Source organism: Perissodus microlepis, chromosome 15 (assembly GCF_051167445.1).
Source record: "Perissodus microlepis isolate ML-2025 ecotype Zambia chromosome 15, ASM5116744v1, whole genome shotgun sequence".
Classification (NCBI taxonomy): domain Eukaryota; kingdom Metazoa; phylum Chordata; class Actinopteri; order Cichliformes; family Cichlidae; genus Perissodus; species Perissodus microlepis.
In genome coordinates, this window is record NC_140475.1 from 10,658,386 (window position 1) to 10,676,616 (window position 18,231).

The window sequence follows — 18,231 nt, forward strand, 5'->3', positions numbered from 1 at the left end:
ACACTCAACATTTCTTGTCCCGAGTATTATGTGCTTTATAAAGATTCTACATTCCCTGAACTTTTTAGTTTTACAAACTTTTAATTCAAGGCCAACAGATATGTGAAGGCTTTATATGCGTGCCAGTGAATCCTCACAGATCTCGTGCAGGCATGTTAGTTTTAAAAAATGCTTTGATGTGAATACGTTTTGCCTTTTAAACAGAATTCTAGCCTGTTGCCTTGTTGAAAGTTCAAAATCTGCACAAGTCTAAGAGACAGTTGTCCTTAGACAACTATAAACATGAACTATAGACTGTAATATTTAAAAAAATAAAAATAAAAAATGTTGATAGCCATATCCATCTAGGTCCCTGTGCGATTAGGCATGACCAAATATCTAGACAAAAGGGCTATGGGAAGTTGTTAGCCATTGCCAAGTAGCAACTTCCAGACCTGAAAATGGCAGCTACAGGCTTGATCGTAAAGTTGATCCTCGTAGGCTCCCATATTAAAATGCACAACAGCGTTAAAAAGCCAGGCCTTAGTCTCTGTGGATAGTTTCCCTTTTGCCTTCAGAACTGCAGCACATCCACGATGCCAATTTCCTGTTCCACCACATCCCAAAGGTGCTCTTCTGGATTGAGATGAGGTGACTGTGGAGGCAATCACTGCTCTTTTTTTTTAGTTACTTTGCACGTTCTCCCTGTGTTTGGGTCCTCTGGCTTCCTCCCACAGTCTAAAAACGTGCAGTAGGTAGGGTTAGGTTAATTGGTGATTTCAAATTGCCCACAGGTGTGAGAGGGAGTGTGAATGGCTGCCTGTCTCTCTGTGTTAGCCCTGCAACAGACTGGCATTGTGCTCTCTTTTCTAAATTTAATATCTTCTGGCTGCAAAGAACCAACATGGCGGTGGCTGATACCTATTGATGAGGCTTAAAAATATAGTGGGCTGGCATCACGGTGGCTGTTTTAATTACAGTCTATGACTAAGGCTAGTGCTGACTAAATAGCTTTATTAGCAATTAGCAACATTCACTAGCAAAATAACAGGAATGAAACAACACGAAGAGCTGACTCAGTCTACTGAAGTCTAAACAAGAAGAATAGCACGCACCTAATTTTTTAACCACTTTATTTACGCACAACTTTAAATCTGAATACAGCCTATGGGGTTGAGTTATACAATGCCAGTTCTGAAAATTATGTAATCATAGTCCAATCAAAAGTTAAAATAAATGTATTTGCAAATTGCATTGCAATAGTTTAACAGTAGAACATAAAACACATCAGATAAACTGAGGAAATGAACAGTTTTACCAAAAAATAAATTAATATAGGCAATTTGAATTTCACAACAGCAATGTTTCAGCACTTACTGCTGTGTAACATCATCTCTTTTTAAACAACAGTCTGTAAACATCTGGGAACTGAGGAGACCACCTGCTGGAATTTTGAGACAGGAAAGTTGTCCCATTTTTGTTTGATACAAGATTCTAGCTGCTCAACAATCCTTTGTCTTTACTTGTCGTATTTTTCATTTCACAATGCTGCAAATGGTTTTCAGTTGGTGAAAGATCTGGGTTGGGGCAGCCGTGTTCAGCACCCAGACTCTACTCCTACATAGCCATGCTATTCTAACAAATACAGTATGTGGTTTAACATTTTCTTGGTGAAGCATGCAAGGCCTTCTCTGAAAAAGATGTCATCTGGATGGGAGGATATGTTGCACTAATACCTCTATATACCTTTTAGTATTGATGGTGCCTTTCCAGATGTGCAAGCTGCCAATTCCATAGGCATAAATGCAACCCGACACCATTAGAGATGTAGGATTTGTAAGTAAGAGCTGATAGCGAGCCAAATCAAATCTCTCTCCTCTTTAGTCTGGGCAAAATTATCTGTAAAGACGAAAAGTGGTCTCACCAATGTCGTGGAGCCCAAAACATTATCGAAGGGTCCAGTCCAAACCACAGGATTGGATTTGTACCGCTAGTTTGAAACTATGTACCAAGAAGTAAAAGGGAGGCAGAAATGTTATTGAAACAAATGCTTCAGGAACATTTTGTTTTTTATTAAAATTAATATTAAACGTTAACCAAATGCTTATTTGAAACAGTAAGAAAACAACCGATAAATCTGCTCATTCCTTTTTTTTAAAGCAGGAACACTCTGATTTATGGTTTAATGCTGTGTTTACAGTTCATCTGATTAGGACCATTAGCAACACGTAATTACGGTAACATGAAGGTCATGTTGACATCTCCAGAGAAACAGGTACAGAGCGGCGGGTCAGCCATCTTTATCTAATATGTGGGTGATTTTTCTTTTTGAGTTAGAGCCTGTGAGTAAAGGTTGTATCTGTTTTTCTTGTCAGAACTAGTTCAAGTTTACGAGTAAATTGAGGTGTTACGTCCCTGCAGTGCCTCCCTTCATCTGTCACAGTTTTATCCCTGTTTTCTATCAGCGCCTCACCTTCTACTTCCACTTATCTCCCTCCAGCCAAATGTCTTATCAGCCTTTTCAACCACGAATGAATGTTAATGAACTTTTCTCATCTTCTTTCTTTTCTCTCCTCAGCTTACCTCACATGATGTAAGTGAATATCATTACAAAGGCCTTACATTGAGGCCCGAGTCACTGCGTGTGCTTGTGCGTTTGTGTACGTACGAGCATGTGCGATCAGGAGCGTGCTTTTTAAAATGAGAGCACGGCTGTTTGCCTCCTCGAGCCGGAGGGGTGGCTGGGGGGGGCTGCCTACGGTTAACATTTGTTTCCTGAAATGAGCTGTTTTGAAGGCTTTTTATGTAAAGCCCTGTTTTTCCCCATGTTGTTATGTCCCTAATAGCAGGTGTCTCATTACATTGAAACCTCTCAGCACACATGGGTGGGGGGGGGGGTGAATAAAAGCATGATATTTTTTTGAGAAGCATATTCCTGGTAGTTATCCCAAAATAGACCAAAGGTTCAGCTGCTTGATGCCTCCATCTTTGGTATTTCAATTATTTTCTGGAGGCAAAGAAAATAATCCAAAATTATTTTGAGATTTTTTGTTGTTGTTGTTGCTGGTCTCATGTGTTGTTGGGTATCTGCCTAGGTCTTTGACATGAGTCACTAGGCACTTCATGTGACTGCTTAGCTTATGAATGAGAACACACCCACCCAGCCCCCAGTCCACTGACAAAAGGTGGCCAAACAGCTGTTGCCTGGAAACCAAAACTGGTTACCATATTGCTATGCTGTGCTGCCATGAATCTCCCCCTACTTTTCCTTGTCGCTCAGCATTTGAACGTTTCATTCAGTGCGTGATGGTCACTCTTTCTTTAGTTTTTGCTGTTTCAAAACAGAAGAATTGATGTTATTTCTAAGTACTTTCAACAGGTTGCTGAAGCATATAACAAACAAAAACGATGGCCAGAGGTAAGTATGAAAAACATGACTGAATTCAAAGTGACGGTGATGGCTGCACCAAATGATTAAAGGAGTAAGAGCAGCACTCTCGGTACCTATAACAGTACAGTATTACATGATGTTCGTTCCCAACTTTGGCCCATCACACCCACTGTGGAAAATGGTGTGACTTTTAAGCAGAGCGCACAGATGCTCACAAAAAACTGAGAAGGATCTGTTTCTGCTGTAAACACAAACACATATAAGGTGCTGAAATGAGATGGTAAATCTACAATCCCCAAACTGCATATCCCAAGAAACTAGCAGAACTACTAAAATAAGGCAGTTGATTGCCTTCATGTGCTTAAGCTGATAATCTTCCAAGTCAAACAATACAAGAAATATAATGTTTGGATTTACTGTATGTAAATGCTAACTAAAGTTAAATGAAATTGCTTTTAATGGCTGGATGAATGAATCACGTGGTTTTAGTCTTAGTGTTGCTTACTGAAATCCCATTACTTCTGCCAAGAACTGTACCTTCTCAAAATAAATGCTACAGTTACTGATAAAAAAACAAAAAATGGAATGCTGTGTGAATGTAAATAAAAACATAATCTCATAAACGTATATTTTACTCACAACAGAACATAGAAAACAAATCAAACGTTTGAAGTGATAAAATTAAACATTTCAGGAAAAAGATTGATAAAAAGTTGGGACAGGAGCAACAAAATGTTAGCAAAAGTAAGTGTAAGGTTCTGAAAAGAAGGTTCTGAAAAGAAACTTGCAGGAGGAACTAATCAAACCTGACTGGGTATAAAAAGAGCATCTTAGACAGGCAGAGCTTCTCAGAAGTAAAGATGGCTAGAGGTTCACAGATCTACAAAAGCAGCCTCTTTCTTCAAATTTTGGAACATTTTCTAAATAATGTTCTCCTTTGAATATCTACAATACATAATATCATCAAAAATATCCAGAGAATTAATATTAATCAATACTGGATGCTTGCTGTTGTCAGGTGGCACTGCATTAAAAACAGGCATGAGTCTGCCGTGGAAACGACTGCATGGGCTTGGGAACACTTTTAGATATCACTGTTTGTGAAGGCAGACTACAAATGCAGACTTAACCTCTGTCGTGTGCACACGATCCAGGAATAATGCCCTTCTTCTCAGGATGAAAGGTTATTTAAAATGAACTGAAGTAAAGTGAAAAATTGTTCTGTGGTCAGATGAATCAAAATGTCAAATTCTTTTTGGGAAACACGGACACCATGTCCCCAGATTAAAGTGGAAAGGGATCATCCAGCTTGTTATCAGCACTCTCTGATCGTACATTAGTGCTTATGGACTTGGCAGCTTGCGCATCTGGAAAGGCACCATCAGTGCTGAAAGATATATTCAGGGTTTTTATACAGATTACGTTTTTGTTTTGTTTTCACAGAGGAGGCCTTGCATGCTTCGGCAAGGCAATAATAAACTGTATACTACATCTATTATGACACTGTAGCTTCATAAAAGAAGAGTCTGGATGCTGAACTGGCCTTTCGTCGAGCTTTTTAGAATTTGCTTTCTATAGGCTCAGGTAAGGAGAGCGCGCAAGAACCTGCAGGAGGCTCGATGAGAGAGAGACGGAGACGTGCAAAGTCTCTCTCTCTCTCTCTCTCCCGCCCGTGACGTTACTCCGTTTTAAAGCCACCCTCGATCGTCCCCTCCGGTCCTCCTCCTCCGTCTCGCATTCACCTTCCTCACCGAGCTCAACATCAGCCAATGCTTCACGGCACTCCTACCCTGCGTGTCTATCCCATGCGTGGGAAGCACAGAAAAAACGAGGACTTCACTTGAGAGAGTGAAAAGAAGCGATCGACGGAAAAGCGGGAATCGTTTCATCAGTTTTCATTGCTGAGTTTTTCGGAGGAAGCGGCTCCTGATATTAGCGAGAATCTCTGGTTTTTATCACGGTGGTAGGTATTCTTAACTTTTCAGGAAAAGAAGAATCGGGGAAAAAAACAGGTTTATAGACTGTTTATTTGATAAGACTGATTTTATAAATGGCGTTTGTAAGAGCTGCTGTGGTTTCAGGACCACGGAGAGCTCTCAGGGCACCTTTAGTGGAACTTTCAAAAGGAAAATCTGCCCACAGCTATTTTCTATTCATTTATAAATTAATATTATACTACTACTTACTTTTAACAGATCTCTGAATACTGGACATTGGATCATTCAAAGTTATTACTGATTCTATATATGAGTTTTTATGTCTATATTATGCATTTGATATGTGAAAACAAATAGAAATTGTATGCTAGAAGACAGCAATAATTGTTCTTGTTTCCCTTTGAAAAATAAATTACAAAAAATTACTTACAAAGCTTAAATCTTCTCTAAGTTACTTGAAAACTTACACCTTGCTGTCTCATAACAAGACTTGTCCTTTGGTCTCCTCATATAATTCAAGCTAAAAGGCACATTCACCTTGAAAAAGACCCTTTTTAATTAACAGAGCAATCTTCTTGTTCTCCTGCTGCCAACAGGACAGAGAGACGGCATCGTGGAGCTATGAATGAGTCGCTGGTGGTGAACGACTCTTCTGCGACTCCTGCATCAGGAGAAGCTCTCCCGTGGATAGAGGCTGAGTCTTTGGACCGGAACGGCAGCCTGGAATTCTCCACCGCCGCATTAGATTTCCCTATCAACCCATGGGACATCATGCTCTGTATGTCAGGCACCGTGATTGCCTGTGAGAACGCCATAGTGGTAGCAATCATCTTCTACACGCCCACGCTGAGGACTCCCATGTTTGTGCTGATCGGGAGCCTGGCCACAGCCGACCTGCTGGCCGGCATGGGATTAATCCTGAACTTTGTGTTTCAGTATGTGATCTCCTCTGAGACTATCAGCCTTATCACTGTAGGCTTTTTAGTGGCCTCCTTCACTGCATCCATCAGCAGCCTCTTAGCCATTACGGTAGACCGCTACTTCTCCCTCTACAATGCCCTGACATACTTCTCAGAGAAGACACTGCAGTACGTTCACTTGATGTTAGTGGGCACCTGGGGGGTGTCTCTGTTCCTGGGCTTGCTGCCGGTGCTTGGCTGGAACTGCCTGGGCGAGCCGGCCTCCTGCAGCATTGTCCGCCCTCTGACCCGGAGCAACGTCATGCTCTTGGCCACCTCCTTCTTTGCCATCTTTGTGCTTATGCTGACCCTTTACTTCAAGATCTGCAAGATCGTGTGCCACCACGCCCACCAGATCGCCCTCCAACAGCACTTTTTTGCCACTTCGCATTATGTCGCCACCAAGAAAGGGGTGTCCACTTTGGCCATCATCTTGGGGACTTTTGGTGCCAGCTGGCTTCCCTTTGCCATCTACTGTCTCGTGGGTGAGAGGGAGTATCCGTCAGTGTACACCTATGCTACGCTGCTGCCGGCCACCTACAACTCCATGATCAACCCCATCATCTACGCCTACAGAAACGCCGAGATCCAGCGCTCCATCTACATGCTTCTCTGTGGCTGCTTTCAAGCCAACGGAGCTTATCGGTCCAGGTCACCAAGTGAGGTCTAAAAAAGGTGCTACAGCTTGCTGCGTGTGTGTGTGTGTGTGTGTGTGTGTGTGTGTGTGTGTGTGTGTGTGTGTGAGAGAGAGAGAGAGAGAGAGAGAAAGAGAGAGAGCATGCATGTGTGTGCGTTAATGGCCGAGCAAAAAGACAAACCCAGTAATCATCGACAATCTGCTTACAGTTGACAGTGAATGCTTTAAAAAACAAAAAACAAAGCAGGCGTGATGTTCGAAATGTGTCTCTCATGCATACTGTGTCTGCACTTTATTAGCCTATTTCTCAACACAAGTTAGGGGGAGAGTTTGGAAATGCTGTGAACAAGAAACTTTTGTTTTTTTTGTTTTTTGTTTTGTTTTGTTTTTAAAAAAAGACAAAGCAAACCTGTGAATGTACTTAAGTGGAAAAAATAGGAATGGAAATCTTGCACTTTATTCAATGTTTTTTTCAAATGCCAAAGCAGTATTGTATAGCCCTTAATGTGTTTAAGCATTTGAACCTGTGAGTAACCTTGTGCCATTTTTCTATTTTGTATCGTACTGTCTTTGATGTCCATTTTGTACAAGAGGAATAAAGGGATAAAATCAAGTGGTGGCTCAAGTATGTGATCCATATTGCTGCACTGTGTGTGTGTGTGTGTGTGTGTATTACACACAATGTTTTCTTTTCTTTTAGTTTTTTACATCCTAGTACCATCCAAGTACCTTGTTCTAGTTCAAACCTAGACACATATGATTGCTCGCTCAGTTTTTGCGTGTCATATATGTGTGCTTGTGAGTGGTTAAGAAAAACTTAGAGGTACCACAAACGTGTGAAAACATGAGCCACGTGATCTTGGCTACTTAGCTGTGATTGCTTCCCCTCCAGCTTTAGCAGGTGAGACATAAGGCTGCGGAAGTCAAATTAGCATTTCTTTCACGTAATATACTAACCCCTACGTAACATTCGCAGCCCCTGCTGGCCTTGGTATGCGTTCGCATTGAAAATATATGATGCACTCTGTCTGGGTAGCGCAGGAAATGAGAAAGGTTGTCTGGACCTTATCTTGCTTCATCCCATCGACATCTCTAGTTATGATTAAAGAGTAGAGCAGCTGAATACGGGTGTGTGACAAAGTGAGAAGAATGATCATAATGGGTCCGTGTCACCTGTTAAACACAAAGTAAACCCGGCAGCCTGCGTAGCGACTGATGCAGCCGTTTATCTGCCAGCCTGTCCGTGGCTTTCAGAGAGCCTCGCAGGAATGAAGATAACTTTGTAGACCAGGAGACTTAAGCTTTTCTCCTCTCCTTCAATAACTTCTTCTTCCACATCCTGCTTTTACACAATACTTCACATTCCTTACTTTTTCATACTTGAAAATACAGAATATACAGCATGCAATACCCAGCTTTAACCTAGGTGAAAGCTACTTTGATGACTGCATCATTAGTTCTTTAAAATGAAATTACTGAGCATTGAAACACTATTTAATTACTGAGAACAAACCTACATGCACAGTTAAATCTTTAATAAATTCAAAAATACAAGCTCTAATTAATGCTGACCAGCATGCCAGTAAAATGAAATGATTGGAAGCTCTAGAACTGACTCGATAATTGTAAGCGCTGTATTTTTGCAACTAACTTGTACCTGCAGAAGATGCCTGAAATCTCAAAAGCTTCATGTCAGGCTGAGCCTCTCCTGTCGAGAGACCTCGGACAACTTTATCACATCAGTGGCACTGAGGTGCAATCTAATCTGTGCAATCAGGCACGGAGCCTTTCTTAGTAGGGGTTTGTCCTCAACACATGTCATCACAGGTGAACATTTCTCTGTGTGCCCCTTAAGCCTGCTCCTCTGGAAACTGCAGAATCTAATGGTAGTGCCTTTTCCTAAGATATACTTTATATACACAACTCACTGTGAGTAATGAGTAATGCATTCATAGAAGCCATTTATTGCTTTTGCTGATCTTCTCCAAGAAGTCCACATACAGCCCACCAAATAAAGTCACTGTTCCCACTGCAGCTAAATTCTACAGTTTCATGATGAAACACTTAAACACCCACATTGCAGATAAATCGTTGCAGCATCAGCTCAGTTTAATTATTCTGTTCTGCAGTAGTCGTGGTAACCAGCATGACCGAGAAGGCCACTGAGCAGGTGGGCCTATTCAGGTCACACTTTGGGAAGCGCTTCTCATACCTCATTGAAACTAAAAACCAGTCATTCTGCAGCTCGTGCAGCTAGTTTTAAACCATCATGGTACTCGAAAACTGCAGAAAAAACAGAAATGTGTTGAGGATATTGCGAGCTCAGAGTCTGCCATAGGGTGAGAGGCAGGGTACGCCCTGGACAGGTCACTATTGTCTCGCAGGGCTAATACAAACAACTATTCACACCTATTGGCACTTTAACTGCATGTCTTTGGACTGTGGGAGGAAGCCAGATTACCCAGAGAGAACCCACACAGGCACAGGGAGAACATGCAAACTCCAGATGGTGGATCTGAACCCAGGAACTTCCTGTTGTGAGGCAAAGAGTGATAACCACTGCCCACCTTTGCAACAGGAAGTCATTAATTCAGTTCATTTTTTTCCAGACAGAATTTGTTTGACTTTTTTTTGTTCTCGTTGTTGTTTGTGTTTTTAAATGTCTGCACCAGATTCAAGATGTCAGAACATATTTTAGTCGTCAATTTATGTGTGAACTTTGAATTTAGTTGCATATTTTAGACTACACTGGCAAAGGTCGGGAGTAGAAACATTCTCTGTACTGTTCTTTCATTTTTAATTAGTTTTTTTAAGCAAATAACACACAATTGTTTTTCTCGACTAGTTTTAATTTCAGCCAAGTGAAAAGTGTTTTTTTCACTCCCACTTTTATTCGTCAGTTTAGTTTCAGTTGATGACAACCTTAACAGTTTCTGACAGATCTGTGATCATCATGAGCTTTGGATTTCTCCCAATGGACATGATAGTATCTGAGGAAATTCCAACTAAATCCATCTTCGTTTTTTCTTGTTTTTAGGTTTCTATCCTTCCCTCCATCTTTTCTGCTCTTGATTCGCTGATAGCAGTCTGATTGGTGCATACGCAGCCCAATTCTTGATACTTGTTTAAGAGAAAATAACAGCTGTGCATGGAACAAGTAGTTGCTTTTATAGAGTATTTTCTTGCAAGCTAGATTTCGACACAGACTTAGACTTGCTTGCCATTTCTGCTGGCATTCACAAGTACTGTATGTGTGCTACTGTTCCTGCCTCTTACTTTGTCCCAATAATAGCTCTTACACAACAACACCACAAAGGTCAGTGTGTTTGCTCCTCGTGAAAGCTATCAACTTTATCAGTCACCACTCTGAAAGCAGTGGAGCCTTCAGTCAGTTTAGGGCTGATCACAAAGTGGGGTAAAGGTGAAGGATGCTGAGGGCCGCTAATGCGCTGCATGAAGAAGACTGGCCGCTTTGAGAGCAGGAGATGTTTGTTCAACTTGTTTTTTTCTCTGCCTTAACAGATGTTGCTTTCGGTCACTCACCAAATCAGGCAACCACCTGTTTGTTCGCAGGGCTTAGAAAGTAAACCTGTGGCAACAGTCTAAAAGTGCTCATGTACTTTTTAGGCCTTTGATTTCTAAAATGTTACATTTCTAAGATCCAGCTCGCAGGCTACATTAAATCTCTTGGAAAGAGATTCGGATTTCTCCACTGTTTCTTCTCTTTCTTCTTTCTTTTTTTGGGGGGGGGTTTCATTTTTGTAAAAACCGTGACCGAAGTGATTCCAGTGTGTTTTGGACGGGTAGTTTGCATTAGTTGTTATATAGATTTATTCTTCCTGTCATGGTGCAAAGAATATGTGTTTATCAAGTTATTTTCTTAAATGTAATTTTTAATGTTCCACTTGCAACAACCTACTGGTATCAATCACATTTAACACGGCGCATTCAGATCACTCCTTCAAACCTGTGGATAAACTGGTGGATTTCACTTTCTTGTGTTTATTTTAACCAAAGAAATCATTCTGTCATCGTGCACTTTACTTGTCTTCTGTCAAGTTTGGTTTTTTTAAATGCAATGCATTTTGTGTCTTCTAAAGCTTTTGATGTCTTTCATAGGTTTATGTGACTAATGATGACGTCCTGCGCTTACACTGACATCTCTTTGAGCTTCATGTTTAAAATTACATTAAAAAGCATACAAATTCAACACAATTAACTACATATATTATGTCTGCTTCATTTGGAATGATTGAAGAAATGGATAACTCTCACTGCCATGAAACTGCTGCTCAGTCATTTCTCCAATTGATTTTGACCTGCTGAACATAAGTGACGTAAAGGTCTGTTACCCCCAAACAGTTAATGCAAAGTTGCTGTAAAATGTACTGAATTTAACTTCTGCACTTCAATCACATAAAAATTGTTAGATTTAAAATACACTGTGTTGGTGTGTTTACAGACCTAACTATAGTGCTTGTCATTACAATGGGCAGATCATGCAGTGTGAAAAAACCCATATTTTTATTAATTAAAAGTCAATAATTATTTATTCTTCAACACAGCATGAACTCTCCTTGGCAAGCTTTCTCGCAATTTCTTTAAACAGTCTTCAGAAATACTTCTCCAGATTCCTTGAGGTGCACTTAGAGCTCTACTTTGGATGTCGGCCACCTTTCTGTTCTGCTCTCTGCCCATATGACCCCACACTGCTCTAGTAATGTTGAGGTCCGGGTTCTGGGGAGAATATTCCATGACAGATAGTATGCGTTTTTCTATCCGAGTATCCTTGCTTTTACTGTATTAGTAGTGAGACCATTGTTATGCTGACAAATAAAGCCATTTCCAATCAGACATGTTCCAGTTGGTATTGCATCGTGGACCAAATCCTGATTGGCTCCTTGAAAGCAAAATCTAAAGAAATGAGTTGTGACTCAAGACTTCTGCACAACACCGTGAAAGTGCACTGAAATTCACCCACGGCCCTTCAATACAGCATAGCAGAAGTGCTTGAATTATGTAATGCTTGATCCGTGCAGACCTGCGCACAAGTCCACAGTTGAATGATTCCATCATTAATAACATTAATTACAGCAGTGTAGCAAATGCTCTCCACAGAAACACCACTGTTACTGAGTTAGCCATTAGCTTAATGGAAAATGCTTTAGTACTATTGATTGTGTAATCACACAAACTTTTCCACCTTTCTTCTCTCAGGCTTGTCTTTTCATATTTAGATGAAAGTGATGCTGCACTAATGGTTGACAGACAGCAAAAAGTGTCAGTAACATGTTATCTTATTCTCCAATGGGAGCTTGGTGATAATCCAATAATGGTGATTGTTAGACGCACGTGCAAACATGTTACCTGGGTAAGCAAAGACAATCCCATCCCAGCTAGATGAAAGTTTTCTTTAAAATAAAGTACACGTCACTTGTGTTTTTGTGTACGCAATTGTCATGGCTAAATTACCAGATTGCCTGTGGGCGACTGTACATGTGCAGTATGTATGCTGTCTGTAGTCTCTGCTGTAGATTGTCCATACATGTTCTATGAAGGATTATAAATGGACGAGAGTACGTTCAGGAAAGAGACGCCAGCCCTAAAGCTCTTCCTTCTCAGAATAACACTACGTGACGTGTTGAGTGTAACTAAGAGACATTTTTCAAGGTACAATGAGCTCAGTAGTAAGTGTTGTGGACACTCAGCAACTGTTTGACATTTAAGCTTTGTACCTGCGGCGCCTAACAATGTTTGCTCAAGAAGTTAAACACATAAAAAGGACCGAATGTCCCCTATGAATAGATGATCCTTGCAATATTTATAGATAAAGTAGATCCCATTTTAGAGAGTCGAATGTTTTTCGCCTGATTGAAGTATGATCATGTGATTGGTTTTAAAGTTTGATCACAGCTTTTTGCAGAGTTGACTGTTACTGCATATACAGCAGCTGTCTGAAGCACATAAACAACAACATACAGATTTCTCTGTATATCAGTGTGCTGCCTCTAAAGTGATATGCGTTACACGGCTGCAAGAGCGCACAGTAAACAAATCACTGCATGATCAATTTGGTTTCAATTCCAGGAAACGCTTTTGCATACGGATGAACAATCTTTGCTTAACGTCTGCAAAAAACAGCCATTTTTAATGTGTCCATTAAATGGAGAAACATTCTTAGCGTATTATCTAACTCGATTACTGTAACAGAAAAATAATAAACCATCGAATAATTAACATTTTCAGGCTCTACTGGTTTTCCATGATGGATAATTTTGCTGGTTCTCCATAACCTTGATAACAAGCTACTGCTTGAGTATTTGGAGAATTATCGCGTGCGGTATAAGATCTACTGTACAATACAGACATGGCAGTGTTAATAATTCCACATGGTCAGTGACAGTTTCTTGGAGGAGAATATCATGTAAGCTGAGGGGCTGTATATGTTTGGAATTTACTGTTGAGGAGGAGGAAAAAGAAGGAGGGGAGTGTGTTTGTGTGCATGAAGCAACTAATAAAAAATCAAACACCTTATGGCTATAACTCAACTCCCATTAAAGCTTCATTTCCACAGCCAGATCAAATTGACCGAAACATTATCTCAGTGGTGTTGCTCAATTATGTAAACATGCCAGGGGCTCAGCTATCTTCTAAACTGGATATGTATGGTATAAATAGGTAATTTTACAGAGTTCATTACAGTGGTTCAAACAAGGTGAGGAAGTATAATGCAGGGAAAAGTCTTTAATGCGCTGCAGGTCAACTTGTCCTCAAGATATAAAGCCAATTAATGAGGTAGCTTACACTTCTATGGATGATTGTGTGGTTTTTGGATGTGGTGACACTGCAGGCACTTCTGTCTTTGGATCCAGCTCTCCTTTACTCACACCTTTCATCCTGACCCATTACCTCCCATCAACTCATCGTGCATGATGCTCATGTCCTCTTCCTCACACCGAGTGAACCCTCCTACCCCAGAGTAACCATCACAGCCTTACAGCTTAACGCTTCAAAGACACTGTTGTGACACACGCTATCTCCCCAGCACGACACGATTACGCCCATCATCGTCCTGACTTTAATTTTTACCTGCCTCAGGTCTCATCTTCTTTTTCAGCATGAACTAATTACTAATTAGGTGATATGTCACCACTATGAGCACAGCAATGATGAGAAAATAAGTATGGAGGGGATTTATTTAGCCATGCAGATGTAGATTTCAGGAATAAGACATATTCTTTTCCAGGCATGATGACTCAACCTGTAATGATTAGCTGCTTTTAAGGATGGCAATTTACAAGAAATATGCTTTGGATGCTTTTATGCATCATTCAGGACTTGTTTAATATATCAATCCATCCAGTAATTCAATGCAGTTTGATTTGTAATGTCATCAAATCTCAGAAGAAAGTGTAAAAAAAAATGGCATTTGTAACATTAATTAAGTCAGGAGTGCAAGAACTGGCTCCCCGCTGAGTCTCCAAGTAGATGTGTTGTAAAGTGAGAAAAACTGCAGGAGGAGCAGAGTGAGAAGAAGGCCTCAATTTTTGGACAGAAGAGTGACTGAATCTAGACACACTGCTTCAAATTGTTCAAATCACCTTTATTTTTTAATTAAGATATCTCAGGTTGTTCATAATCTGTTTAATAATCTGTTTTTTGAATACTTTTACATTTTTACACTGAAATAAATAAATAAATAAATAAATGGGGGTGTTTGTTTTTGCCCAGCCCACTTGAAGTTGAATTGGGCACAGATGTGCATTTGAGGTTTGGAAATAATTTGCATGTAAAACATCATTGTCTAATAAAACGTGATGCTTTGGTATAGATTTAACAACTCTACCATCTCTGCATTATGCTTTGCTTTGATAAGCTCTCGTGTTGAAGGGTGAAATATTAGGCTTTTTCTCTTATCTTCTCTCATATACTTACTGTTATTATAGTGGACGCCTGTATTAAACATGGCTAATGTTTCAAATAATGAGGAGTGTATGTGCAAGTAATCCTTGTGTGCCGAGAATTCTTGGCTTCGGGCTGTTTTTAATGTTGTCGGCTGCTATCAGTGAGAGCAGATATCCCTAACATAGTAACATGGTCATCTCAGGCACCAAGCAGCAGCTCCTTCAACCTGTTGTTCAAACCTTCTGCTTGTAAGAGGAACTATAGATGCCAGTTTCAAAAAGCAGGTGAAATAAGGGGCTGAGTGTCTGCAATATGGCCAGTATAAAATAAACAATGAACATTTTTGCAAAGTGAGTACTTTTATATTTTAATACTATAATAAAGAAAACTAGCTAACATGTTTAAATGTAGGTGTGGATGTGAGTCTGTCGAGTAAAATGTAAACAGATTTTAGGTGAGCTGACCAAAAAGGACAGCGTCCAAAAAAACTTATGTAATGATATCTGACCCGGTTGGAGATGCTGGACCTTCACTGCAGCTCAAACATCGTTCTGTGTTAGAAACAAAAGAATTCAAAGTGACATCTGGCATTTTCATGCTCAAACAGACCTCTTTTTTTCAGTTATTTCATTGTTTTTAAGTCGTGTACTTTCATGACTTCAGGAGACTTAACACGGTGTGGCATGAAATATGAAAGTGAACACAAGGTCACTTGCTGACCGCAGGAGGAGCAAGCAAAGGCTGAATGTGCAGGAAGCACATGGTAACAGCTGACCAAAAGTAAAGCTAAAAAGTTTTTTGGGTTTTTTTTGCATGGGAGTATTTCTTATTGATTTATTTCTAATTCAATAAGTTTTTATTTTATAAAACAAATTATTTTAAATAAGCAATAAAATCAAATACAACGTGAAAATGAATATTCAGAGACTGCAGTCACCAATTAAACCCCACAGTCGTGTTGCATAATAGGCTTGTTTACATTTATTTTATCTGGGGCTGAGAGAACAAGTGTGCGTAGGTCTGACGAGGACTGAGTCGGTGATAATAGACAGCGTGGGAGGTAGGGCACACACACACATTTGTTTTGGTAAGGTGTGGTTATATTATATAGTTGTTTTTTGTTTGTTTTTTTACTGTAACCAATGCCAAGTAGCAAATAGGGCAAGCAAAAAAAATGCATCTTAAGTTTTTCTGCGTTGAAAAAAACCAAAACAAAAAAACAAACATCATTCAGTCCACTTCCTGATTGGGCAACACATCCCCCCGCTTTTCCAAAAATACTTACTTGAGCATTTAAAATTTGTTTTCATCTGTGGCTCAAAATAGCCTCACTGTTTGTGCAAAAATTATGTAGGGTTCAGGAAAGGAGGAAAAGCCATATAGAAATGTATTATAATCATAAAACATCTGTTGAAATAAAACACACACACCGTCTCTACCGTCTCTACACACTGCTCCCTGAGTGCTGGATTGGTAGCTGTCCACTGCTTCACTGAGTGAATGGGTTAAATGCAGAGGACTAAGGAATTTCCTAAGGGATTAATAAATTATTATTAAACAAACACATTTAACATGAAAGCAAGATGAAATGCTTTTGTTTTACAGTTTGGGAAAAGTGCAAGGTAAAGTGTGCCTAACCCAACAACCTAGACACAAAGAATTTTATTTCCTGTCTGATTTCCAACAGAGGTTGATGGTTGGCTTCCTTAATGACCTTTAATTTCTCTCTCTCTTTCTCTTTGTTGTTGTTGTCTATTAACACCATATCAATAACCCACCCGCTCCTTGTGGAACATCTGAAGATCTATTTAAAGGACTTGCTGTCCTTTTTTAAGTTGTCTAAACATGGTAATAAAGCGCAAGTTTCAGATAATCAAAGTTTAATATTAGGCTAACGTCACCAAAATATATATTTTTCTTTTTTTGTGTGAAAAAGCAGTTAACAACTAGTTAACTAATAACTAGTTGTGCCACCCTTGGCTGCAAGAGCTGCAATCAAACCTTTGTGGTGACTGGTAATGAGTCTTCTACATTGGCCCAGTCTTCTTTGTAGAATTGTAATTCATTCAGCCTGTTTAAGATCATTCCAAAGCATCTTTCTCTAGGGCACTAATTTTTATTTTATTCTATTTGGTTTGTTCGTTTGTGGAGTTGTTTTGGATGACTGTCCAGCTGCAAGCCCTCTTGAACTTCAGAGCATGACCTTACGGCTGAACTTTCTTCTTCAGGATTTTCTGGTAGAGATCATAGTTTCATGAATTCACATCCAGATCCTGAAGCAGCAAAAACCATCACACCACCACCACCACGTCTGACTGTTTGTAAGACGTTCTTTTTTATAAAATACTGTGTTAGTTTTACACAGACGGAGCTTTTGTCTCGTCAGTCCACAGAATATTTTCCACAAACTCTTGAGGTTCATCAAAATGTGTTTTTGGTAAATGTGAGATGAGTCTTTTTGTTCTTTTTGGTTAGCAGTGCTTTTCTCCTTGGAACTCTCCCGTGGATGCCATTTTTGCCCAGTCTCTTTCTCATTGTTAAATATTTAACTCTGGCCCTCATTGTGGCTCACTGGCATCCCAATTGGCATTATAAATGGCTTTGCAACCCTTTCCAGACTGATAGATATCAATGACTTTGTTTCTTATCGGTTTCTTTAAATTGTGACATGATATCATCATTTAAAAATGTACCTTTTATATTTATCACTTTTTTTTTTGTCTAATATTAAAACTAGTTTGAAGATCTTAAACAACCTATAAATAAACGCATTTAAAAAATCTCACACTGCGATGGATTACAGTGCCGTCATAACCGTACACTGATATTGCTTTTTACAGCTGTCCAGCTCATCTATAAGGTCAGATCACATATAAGTAAAGTGTACAATATTAAAAGAGTACGATTTGAAAACTTCTGACTTGCTGACTGTTGTAATGCTTCTCACGATAACAATAAAAAAACAAAAACAAAATACAGATCATATTTTGGTGGTTTTAGTCCCTCATGTGAATGTTGCTGATGAAAAAGGACACAGGCTAAACAGATGTCGATACAAATAAGACACAGGAATGCTGCTTTAATCATTACATTCTCAGAACTATAGGAAGGCCTTAAGACTTTTTAAATCAGACTTCCCCACCCTGCCACAAAAATCCTGCAATGGCTGTGTGACTGGGTGAAAAATGTCACCTCTGACACTAACAATATGTTTCCTGAAGAGATCACGCCTTCTGTACCTGTGAAATTATAAAAAAAAAAATCTCCTACATGTTCTCTCAGAACATGATAAATCTTAGTAGTCTGCTACTTTCAGGAAGAATGAATGGATAAGTTATCTAAATAAATAAAAAATAAATAAAGGTGTCACTAAAAAAAACCCTAGCACATTACAAATAGTACATAAACAGTAAACAATATGCA

At 39.6% G+C, this 18,231-nt stretch overlaps 1 protein-coding gene across 1 annotated transcript; it reads left to right on the forward strand.

Annotated features, from left to right (window-relative positions):
• The first annotated feature begins 4,956 nt into the window (after positions 1–4,956).
• On the forward strand, positions 4,957–7,516 carry gpr6 (G protein-coupled receptor 6). The gene is made up of 2 exons (XM_084952146.1): positions 4,957–5,333; positions 5,904–7,516. The coding sequence occupies exon 2, from the start codon at positions 5,929–5,931 to the stop codon at positions 6,934–6,936; it is 1,008 nt and encodes a 335-aa protein (XP_084808272.1). The 5' UTR covers positions 4,957–5,333; positions 5,904–5,928; the 3' UTR covers positions 6,937–7,516.
• Positions 7,517–18,231: the final 10,715 nt, after the last annotated feature.

Coding starts and splice junctions, on each gene's coding strand:
- gpr6 (XM_084952146.1), top strand. CDS start 5,929: ATGAATGAGTCGCTGGTGGTGAACGACTCTTCTGCGACTCCTGCATCA.